This window comes from Sinocyclocheilus grahami, unplaced genomic scaffold (genome assembly GCF_001515645.1).
Source record: "Sinocyclocheilus grahami isolate Dianchi unplaced genomic scaffold, SAMN03320097.WGS_v1.1 scaffold543.1, whole genome shotgun sequence".
In the NCBI taxonomy this organism is placed as follows: domain Eukaryota; kingdom Metazoa; phylum Chordata; class Actinopteri; order Cypriniformes; family Cyprinidae; genus Sinocyclocheilus; species Sinocyclocheilus grahami.
The window spans coordinates 1,304,955-1,316,026 of NW_015505722.1; the positions used below are offsets into that span (position 1 = coordinate 1,304,955).

The 11,072-nt window shown below is 36.9% G+C and overlaps 1 protein-coding gene across 1 annotated transcript; it reads right to left on the bottom strand.

The window, feature by feature from the left end:
* Positions 1 to 332: 332 nt before the first annotated feature.
* Positions 333 to 2,473, bottom strand: irx3b (iroquois homeobox 3b). The gene is made up of 2 exons (XM_016238587.1): positions 2,178 to 2,473; positions 333 to 1,253 (listed from the first exon to the last, which is right to left on the bottom strand). Exons 1-2 carry the CDS (start codon positions 2,388 to 2,390, stop codon positions 378 to 380), a joined length of 1,089 nt encoding a protein of 362 aa, XP_016094073.1. The 5' UTR covers positions 2,391 to 2,473; the 3' UTR covers positions 333 to 377.
* Positions 2,474 to 11,072: the final 8,599 nt, after the last annotated feature.

An 11,072-nucleotide genomic window follows, 5' to 3' on the forward strand; every position in this document is an offset into this window, starting at 1 on the left:
TTCTGTAATTGTACAATCTATTCATTTAGATTTATTATTTGTTTTTAAATAGGTAAAGTCTGAATCCAACTGCAGTGTAAGACTGTTACTCAAAGACAAACTGGGCCTACGGATAAAAAAAACACAGGATTTATCAAATGATTCTAACAAATTAAACACAATGAAATGTATGTTTACAAGTCAGCACTATAAAATATATTCTAATATAATCTCATATTAATTGAAGAGCTAGTAGACAGCTTTAATCTATTATAAATTCAGGGCATCCATTATGCAGAAACTGGATATTTCTCTGATTCATAATAAGTGTTAGCTCCCATGAGGAAGGTGAAAAATATTTAAAAAACATGAAAAGTCTTTAAATGTGTGATTTTTTTTCATAGGCTGTGAGTCCTCTGCTCGATGTGCTTCATGTGTGTGTGGCTGTTTGAGGTGGTTTGGTGTTTAAGTCCGAGGTAATGGCTGGTTAAAGCCATCTGATGGGCTGAAAAAGCCATTTTGGTCCAGTTTTGAACATGGAGAGGATTCCTGACTGCCTGAGCGTCACAGCTCCTCTGAATCCACGAGGACTTTTTGGGACTGTCCGGCGCCGTTGCGATTTCAGCCAAAGACCAGATCTTTGGTTTCTGAGGAGGACTGCCATTATTTGAGGGCTCTTGTGCTGCTGGACTCTTTTTGATTTGGTCCTCCTCTCCCTCATCCGAGTTTGTGTCTTTCATAATATCGTTCATAAAACTCTTCTCAGCTCCAGCGTCATCATATTCCTCAGATGCATCAGAATCAGAAACTTTGGACACTGATTTTTCATCGTCCTGATAATCACAATCCTGCTTGTCTTCGATGTTTTCCGTGTCAATGTTCTCCAGGTCTATTTCCTCGTCCTCGTCCCTCTTGTCTCCGTCCTCGTTGTCACTCGCATACACATTTCCTTCCTCGTCGGTTCTCGTTTTGGGAACCCAAGTCATTTTATTCTCTTTTTTCAGTCTTCTGCGGGCGTTGGCGAACCAGGTGGACACCTGAGTGAGGGTCATCTTGGTGATGATGGCCAGCATGATTTTTTCTCCTTTCGTGGGATAAGGGTTTTTCCGGTGTTCGCTGAGCCAGGCCTTCAGGGTGCTGGTGCTCTCGCGGGTGGCATTCTTGGGTCGGGACGGATCACCAAACTGATACTGGTGTCCGTATGGGTAGAAGGATGCATGAGGAAACCCTGCATGCTGAATCCCAGGACTGTCTTTAAACTCGTACTGTGAGCCCTTAGACAGAAAGAAAAGCGAGTATATATGAGCACATGTGGTTCTGAGAGAAATGCATGCTTATTTACTGCTAAATCTGTTTAAATTCATTGGTGAAAGATATGCATAATACAAGGAAAGATAAAAAGAAAACAATGTTTAAGAAAAAAATAATTTTTCAGTGTTTTATTAGTATCTTACACTGAAAAAACAATAACAGAAATATACATTTGATACATTATTTTTTGTTTCCTTAATGGGACCCTTAAAAATAACTTTTGCTATTTTAACTTAATGTAGTAAGGTTTTGACTCGAATAAACCAGTCTAACTATTTAAAATTACAGTTTTCGAATTCCCCAAGGGCTCTTGGATTGCTTTTGAAGATTAAATAAATAAACTATATATATATATATATATATATATATAATGATAGAATGTTCAGGTAGAATAAAAATGCATTTCAATACCTTTTATTAACTTGCATAGATAAAAAAATCAACGTAATGAATTTGTGGACCTTGACAAACGTTCTCTTAGATCCAAAAAGCCTTTTGGTTCTCAATCTAAGCTATACTTTTCTTTAGGTTTATTAAGTACAAAGTATTATATGCGTTTTCAGAAGTGAGAAATATGCCATAAGGTAGCAACATTTTCCAATTGTAAGACATCCTAATTTTCTTAAAAATACATTTGGTTTCTGGTTTTTATTTATTTATTTATTTTTTAAGCACCAGTAAATAGATGTGAAATAAATAACTAGAGAATAGATAGTTATTTTCGGTACTTATACAAATAAACTTACATTTTATTTTTAAGTAATGCAGTTAACAGGTCATTAGAGATGAACCAAATGCGAACACTATTTATAAACTTTCAAAGATGCTTGTAAATACAAATGATTATTATATTTTTCAACTCAAGCGTTTATCCTCCACGAACTTACCAGCTGATTGAGTATGGAGAGGTCGTTGGAGTAGGGCAGGAAAGCGCTGTATCCCTGCGTGCTGGCGAACGGAGCTCCGTACATGCTGGAGAGGACGCTGCAGAGAGAGCCCGACGCGCTCAGCTCCGCGCCGACGCGCGCACCGACCGCCGCATGCCGCTCCGTGGAGTACAGCGGTCTGATGTACTTATAGCCGAGCTGCGGGATAGACATGCTGCTGCCAAAGGTCCGAGCGATGGAAAAGAATCACAGATCTCGCCTTTGACACGGAGGACTGAGTGGAAACTCACGGAGAGTCTCGCTGAGAGTTAAAGCCGCTCTCCGGTCTGAGGTGGACTGAGGTCACATTCAGATTGAGTGAGATTGTTCACAACACTCGTGTGATTGACATTTCTAGTGTCTCACAGGCCCCTCCCATCTCCGAAAACTCTCTCTCTCACTCTTTCACACACACACACACACACACACACACACACAGTAATGTCAGTCGTCGTAATCATATCGAACTTTATTTTCACGCAACCGAATAGCCTATTATAACCCTGTTCCAAAACAGAAACAAGACTGCGTATGAGACGAAACTAAAGAAAGAAACTTCTATGCGTAACATGTGCCAGGAATTTCCAAATCACCATAAAAAAATGTTAATTACAATTTTAAACATTCTGACATTATTATTATGACAATAAAATGGGGAAATATTACGGCAATATGGTAATTGGGAATATGGGAAAAACATAGTAAAATAATAATAACAAAAAGAAGAGCTTTCCTTATTCGTCATAATAAAAACAAATATTTCTGCAAACTGCGATGGATTATACAATTATATATGTTTTTTAACATAAAGACTAAATCAGAGAAACAAGAGATTCAATATTGAAATTCCAGAAACAGATTAAATAAATCCCGAAGAGACATATTGGTGCTTTATTGTCCTCAGAAAACAGTATGTAGCCTAGTGCTGAGATTACATCTCCATCGGATTATTATGAACACACCACAAATCTTATTACACAGAATCGAATTCGCTTTATAAAAGAGTTTTTTATCCGGCAAAGCAGATGATAATATCACTATTCATCGACATGTGCTTAAATGAACACAGAATAAAACACAAGTCAGTGAAATAACTGCGTTTACGATGGTTGTTAATTTTTAAAACTAAGAGAAATACAAAAAAAATCATGATAATAATAAATAAATAATTCGAGTTTATTTTCTGTTTACGAGATATTCATGATCATTTCACTGCTTGAAAAAACAAACCACGCATATAACGTCGTAGTTTATATCTATAAGTTTATAACAAGATTAAAATCACAGTTTTATGCACAAACAGCCATGTCCATAGACACACACACACACACACACAGGTTTGTTTTTATGGTTTATGGGGACTCTCCATAGGCATAAAACGTATGTGCTATTGCCCTACACCAACCCTACCCCTAAACCTACCCCTCACAGGAAACTTTCTGCATTTTTAGATTTTCAAAAAAACTCATTCTGAATTATTTATAAGCCTTTTGAATTACGGGGACACTGAAGATGTCCTCATAAATCACCTTCTCGTTGTAATACCTACGTCATACCCATGTTATTATACAAATTTGTGTCCTCATAAACCACATAAACATGCACACACACACACAGACTTGTCTGGTCAGCTATTCTTGTGGGGACTCTCCATAGGCATAATGGTTTTTATACTGTACAAACTGTATTTTCTGTCGCCCTACACCTAAACCTACCCCTAAACCTACCCCTCACAGGAAACTTTCTGCATTTTTAGATTTTCAAAAAACATTCTGTATGATTTATAACCTTTTGTACCCGTGGGGACCTCAATTTAGGTCCCCACCGTGACACGAGTCCCCATGAGTCTGTGTGTATTCAGGTTTAAGTCCCCACCAGAATAGAAAAACAGGCACACACACACACACGTCTATCTATCTATCTATCTATCCTCCATAGGCATAATGGTTTTTATACTGTACAAACTGTATTTTCTGTCGCCCTACACCTAAACCTACCCCTAAACCTACCCCTCACAGGAAACTTTCTGCATTTTTAGATTTTCAAAAAACATTCTGTATGATTTATAACCTTTTGTACCCGTGGGGACCTCAATTTAGGTCCCCACCGTGACACGAGTCCCCATGAGTCTGTGTGTATTCAGGTTTAAGTCCCCAGAAAAACAGAAAAACACACACACACACACACACGTCTATCTATCTATCTATCTATCTATCTATCTATCTATCTATCTATCTATCTATCTATCTATCTATCTATCTATCTATCTATCGCCTAATTGCAAATATTACACGTCTGTAAGATCAGGAGAAAATATAGACAGTGATTTCTAAATAAATAAATTAACAACAACAATAATAATAATAATAATAATAATAATATAATACAGATCCATTTTTATTTTGCATTTTGGTGGCTCAACAACGAGTTGTAAAATAATTGTACTATCACGATACTGGTTTTACCAAATCTTTTAAAGCAATATATATTATCCAGTCCAGGAGAGCTATTAAACTTCTTCTTTTCACCAAAATCAAGGACCTGAATGATTAGTATTATTGGTTTTCGAGAAATGTTGATTTGGCCGTCCCTCAAGCTGATGTATGAACATTTCCACTGAAGGAACCTCTGGAAAGCGCAATGAAAACAGAACATAGCAACACTCTCAGGACTTTTATTAACTTGCTCCAAACGCTTGGAGATTCAACTCTCTATCAAGAGCTCATCAGCAGCGGCACTGATCACTGCAGACTCTGGAAGCAGTTCATAACCGCGGGGCTTCTGACGCTCCGGTTGTTTTGGCGAGTTTAGACGCGGCGCAAGACCTGTCAGCAACGATTTGGTCGAGTGGCAACGAAAAAGAAATAGTGTTAGCAGATTATCTGAACATCCTAGCCTCCCATCTTTTGCACCTGCTTTATTTTAGCAGGCAATTGGAATCTTGAGGAATCAATACTCCGTTCGCGCTTTTAGCCAAGAGAAACAGACTCCTTATGGCAGTCAAATGGATGACTTCACAGCCAGTTATTCCTAAGTAATAGATACATTGCGCTCAGCCACCCTGAAGAGACAGAAACCCCCCGTTTCCCCAACAGGAGCGTCGCGCGGCCGCGTAAAGGGTCACGTCGCAGGTTAATGTAATGCACGCTCGTGCAGTTTGTTTTCCTGCGAAGTTTAGATAAGTAGCTGACCAATGAAGCTTGTAATTACAATATTCCAAAAAACTGGTCCCGGATCAGTATATAAATCTCTCCATCCAATTACAAGATGTAATATTTCTGCACTCAAGCTGGTAATGAGCTCTAATGCCTGTGCTGGAGTTAATCCCCCTCGGATGCAGCACAGATCAGATGTTGCCTCTGTCATTAGACTGGCAGAAAATCATTATTTCATGTTCAAATAGAAAATGAGGTTGGTGGGGAAGTTAATTTCTCTCTGCTCTGTCAAGCATGGACAAGAATTTAATGATTTAATTACAGTTGTAAGCTCTTTGGATCAGACTTAAATGGAGCCTAGGGTTTTTTCTTGTCTTTCTTTCTTTACCCTTTCTTATTCGGCACAGTTGTGTAAAAGGCTATGGCGATTCAAAGCCTTTGACAGGAGCTCAGAGAGAGCGGAGATCTTTGTGAGCGCTTCTGATGTCAATATTAATTGTCTCGCTTGTTCAACAACTTAAGTAATACCTCTTCACCCTTGATGACAACAGATGACAATTACAGGAAATAGGCTATATTTCAAGAATAGTGCACTCAAAATTAAGTTGTTAAATGTTAAATGGTTAATGGTTTTCCTTCTTCTGTGGAAAACAATAGAAGATGTTTAGAAGAATGTCCAAGCTGCTCTTTTTCATACAATGAAGGGGAATGGAAACTCAGACTGTTGAGCTCCAAGATGATACAAAAGAAATAGAAAAAGTGGAACTGAACTTATGCACAAGTCTTGTCATACATTTGTGAAGAAGAGACAAAAATGTAAGTTGTTATTCGAAGTGTTGTTGATTTTATTTAAAACAAACACAATTATCATTTTTTTTCGCTAGTTGAAATAAAGCTGAAATAATATATAAATATTAGATGAAACACTTAAACTTATTAAAAACGTAAATGAAAATGAGAAATGTCTTATGCAACTGATATAAAATGAGCTGAATTATTAAAACTTAAAAACTAAAACAAATAAATGAAAATAAATATTAAAAACATGAATAAAAAAACGACAAAACATGTCACAAAATTACTCAAATTGAAATTAAAATTAAAATTATAACAAACAAAAATACTATATATACAGTAAATAATAGTAAAATAACACTGGTTATTCGCTGAAAATATTGCATCTGCCATAGCGCTCACATTTTAATCTGCTTTCTTGTCTGTTTGAAAAGATTAAAAGTTAACGGCAACTTAAATGTAGGTCCTTTTGGAGCTTGATGGTCTCACTGATGTGATAGTTATATGGAAAAGAACTGCACAAATATTATTTAAAAATTATTTTTGTTGTCAACAAAGTAGATTTCTTCTCTTTACAATCTCAAGTGTTTCTCCAGCACATGACTTTGGTAACACTTTATTTTAGGGACCAATGCTCACCACTAACTAACATGCATATGACTAGCATATTGGCTGTTTATTAGTTCTTATAAAGCACATATTAATGCCTTATTCTGCGTGACCATATTTTAGATCCCTTAATCCTATACGCATGCTAAACTTAACAACTACCTTACTAGCTATTAAAAAGCAGCAAATTAAGAATATATTGAGGCAGAAGTCATAGTTAATAGTTAGTTAATAGTGAGAAAATTGGACCTAAAAAATAAAGTGTGACCGAGACTTCTATCCTTCTATCATGTTTCACATCTCTACACCAAAGTTGACAATCAAAAGTCAGAGATCACAGTCTTGACTGAATATGCAACTTTTCTCCTCAAATCATCTTTTAAGACCATATTATATCAGTGTTAATATAACACTCTGTACTCTTACACCAACAATCTGGTTTATGTTTGTTTTTATTCCCCTTAATTGGTAACAAAGCTAACACTTAAATGAAAGGTAACTGACAACTTTATATTCTGAGCCATACAAGAGCAACCTTTAAGCAATAAAAAGACCCATTTCCAGGTTTTGTCAGTGTGTTTTCTTCCCCTCACTATTATATGAAGGCCCTGTGTGACTTCACTGCTGTGTATAATGCTGACATTGTCCACAGTCCAGTGCGAATATGCAAGAATAGATTTTAGTATTCAGAGGCTTTATGTGTCACTCAACATGACAGACCCCCCGTCTCTGCTCCATATTCAGAAAGACCCCTTGTTTCCCCTCCCTAGGAGAAGCTTGCATAGCAAAATGTGTTTTAAAGGATTAAATCCTTCATGAGTTAACAGCAAAAAATCTTCAGATGCCAACTAAACATTATATAGCTCTCTGTGAGTGTTTATATACAGTATATTAATGGCGTTTACTAAGGCAAGTATCGCTATACTGCTAATTTTTACGGGTATACTTTATACTATATTTATTCATTTATTTATTTAGACTGTGCAGTAGTTCCCTTGTTGCCTGCCTCTGCGTGAGTGTGAGTGCATGTGAAAGTGTGTGTTTGGCATAGTAAATTAGTTGTGAGAGAGTGTGTGGTTTTAGGACACTGGTGAGATTTGCTCTGGCAAACAGTCATGTGTTTGCCTGCATTTCTGTGAGCTACATGTTCCTGCGAGATCTGTGTTTCCATATTCTGAATCTGGAATTGATTCTGATATTCTGACTCTGGATTTTTTTTTTATGTCATAGGGATATTAAAACAACTATATGTACATTAAACTATAATTTTACAGTTTTCCACACAAAACTCACCACCATGATACTATCCACCTTATTTTGCAACGTGGAAGTAAGGTTTTTTTCTGTGAATATGCAAGACGTCCGCTTCATTAACCACTGTAGGTAAATAATAACAAAGTACAAACCAATGTGTTTGTGATTATGATAATGAATGAAAATAATATGATAACAAATCCCAGTTTGCAATATCAAGCAGAATAACTGGCTTTTTTTTGTACAGATAAAATAAATGGAAGTGAATGAAACCAGAAGTCTTGCACATTCCAGTTACAAATGGCTGTGCACGATCTTACGTCAAAAATGAGGTGGATAGGGTGGGATTTTTGAGTGCTTTCCAATGCATTGCTAAGTAGTTCCCAAGGTGTTCCGGGTGGTTGGAATATGAAAAGTCACTGAAAATAAATGAAAAGACAATCAGAAATCTTTCTATGATATTCTGGTCTTCAGATACGGCTCAGGTACATCCTTCAATGTGAGCCTGTGGAGTTCTTTTTTTTTTCTTCCTGTTTTATCGTCCATAATGAGAATGATAGTCACAGCAAAATTTTGTGGGCTACACATGTCACACTAACAAGAAACTGAGCTGCATGTAGTTCCAACCACACAAATTTGCAATGCTGTTTGCGAATGTTCATTGGAACTATTGTTTCGGGAATCACTGAATCATTGAACTTGTAGCCATAGTTAGCTTACCGTGCTTTTTGGAAACAAACCTCAGAAAAAAAAGAGGTTGTTTAAATCAACAACCCAAGTAGAAGCAAGAGTAATAATAATGCTTACTTTAGCCAAACTGCCAAATACACTGTCATTTGAATATTAAAACATTACGATCACTAATCACCACAGGCTGCCACACCAGTCCAGCCCTTTCAAAGCACCCAACACAATACGACATCCACCTCAATAGACACTGAACACGCATTGTAATGTAAAACATCTCGGGGACGAAAAAGGCAATTATTATTTTAAGAGAATGATTACAATCTGAAATGAAAGGACCTCGCTGCCCCGTTATTTCTACGAGGGGAAGATTAATCTTTTCCAATCTGTGGACAGGATAATCAGGACTGGCCCTCACACCTGGTCTTCCCGTGTGTGTGTGGCCGTGATGGAGAGAGTAGAGTAATTAATGACTCTCACCCCACGGCTGACAGTAATGGATTGGCTGCTATCAGGGCTGGCCATCCGTCAGTTTGTGGGAAAATATCACAGCGTTGCACTTTGATGGGATCGAGGGAGTCTTCATCAAATAGGGTTTTCAAGAGAAGTTATCTGGAGTCAGACTGATGGTGAGGGCTCCTCGGGGCAGGTTATGTTGGTCAGAGAGTCCTTAACAGCTAATCTCATCTATAAATGCCTTTGTGTTTGTGTGTTACAGTTCCATTTTATATAGGTTCAATACAGGTTAGGCTCTATGTACAGCATATCTGACATGTTGTCGATTACCACAGAAAATAATTTCAGCTCATCTCTAGATTTGTAAAAAGAAAACATTGCGTTTACAGTAAAACACTTACAATGGGGCAAGCACACCAAGGTAAATGTTAAAACACTCAACACATGTTAACATCAGGCTACTGTGATAAAATCGCTTACTATTTTCATTATAACCAATATTATATTATATCATCTCCTGACCATGGAAAGCCAGTAAACCCGGTAATTTTTGCATGACAATAAAAGACAGACATAGACTTCCATTATAAATGCAGTTTTACAAACTGAGGATCGAGTCAAATATATATTTTTTGTGGCAAGTGACAGGATGCCAGAGATGTTGTTGATAGAGCTCAAGTTTTATTGAACCTGGAACATTCATTTGACTCATATTCAGTGTATCTATTATTTGAAATCTGATATATAATAATATCAACATGCAGACATCACACACTAGGAGGCTTGCTAAATCGATTATTAATATTAAATGATGCTTGAAAACTCAGAATTTTTCCATTTTACTCTGATATAGTCTATACATCGCTCAAACACTCATAAACACATACACAGTGAGGTGGAAGTATTAGCATAAATACATTAGAAAATGAATAAGTGTGAGCACACCATTCTCCCTCAATAATGATCAATATTCATTCACGTTGCAGTCTTCAGATCAAATGCTGGTTTTATTTAACAGCGATACTCTGCATGAGGGTGTTTATGGGTGTGATGCGGGAGATCTTGATAAGTTTCTCCTGGGAGCTGCACTTGAGCGGATACATTCTACCCGCCAGTGTCATCTGCAAAATCCAATTTAACACAAAGCAGTCTTATTTACAGAGAAGCCAAAGATAAACATACCTGAATGACTTTTGTCCAAAACCATTATGCTCATAAATTCAGCACCCAAACCCTTTTTTCTAGCTTTCTTACTTCTCTAGAATTTTGTGAGTGTTTGGAGCTTTGCCCTCATTTCAAATGTTGATTCACCAGCTGTGGTCTACTGGAATCTTTTTAGCTAACACACAAATTTAACATGATAACCAGCACACTGTGTACCACAGAATATGTCCTCATTGGCATAGAAACAGAGGTATAGAAATGAACAAATCAGAAGTCAGACATAAGCTCTGTTTCAAAACCTAGTGACCCAGCGGGAAGGTTCTTGGTTCTGGAAGGGTCTTATTGGCCGATACATGTCTAAAATACCTTCTTTTGACCATTCTTGTGAAAAATAGGATGTATCCTTCATGGAAAAAGCAATCCCAGAATACATTTTATGAAGCTCAGTGGAAAATTGGATTATGTTGATTACAATGCTACTCCTTCAAGTATAGATTAAACTGTTAAATCACTGAAGAAGAAAAAAAATTTATATATATATATATATATATATACATACAATAACCAGCCTAAAATTATTTGTTTTTTTCTGGTTTCCACTGATCTAGCTGACTTAACCAGCTGAAAACAAGTTTAGCCAGGTTGGGAAACTAGTTAAGGCCCGTTCACACCAAGCACAATAACTATAAAGATAACGATACAGATATAGTTCTAAAAATCGTTCTCAATATTAAAG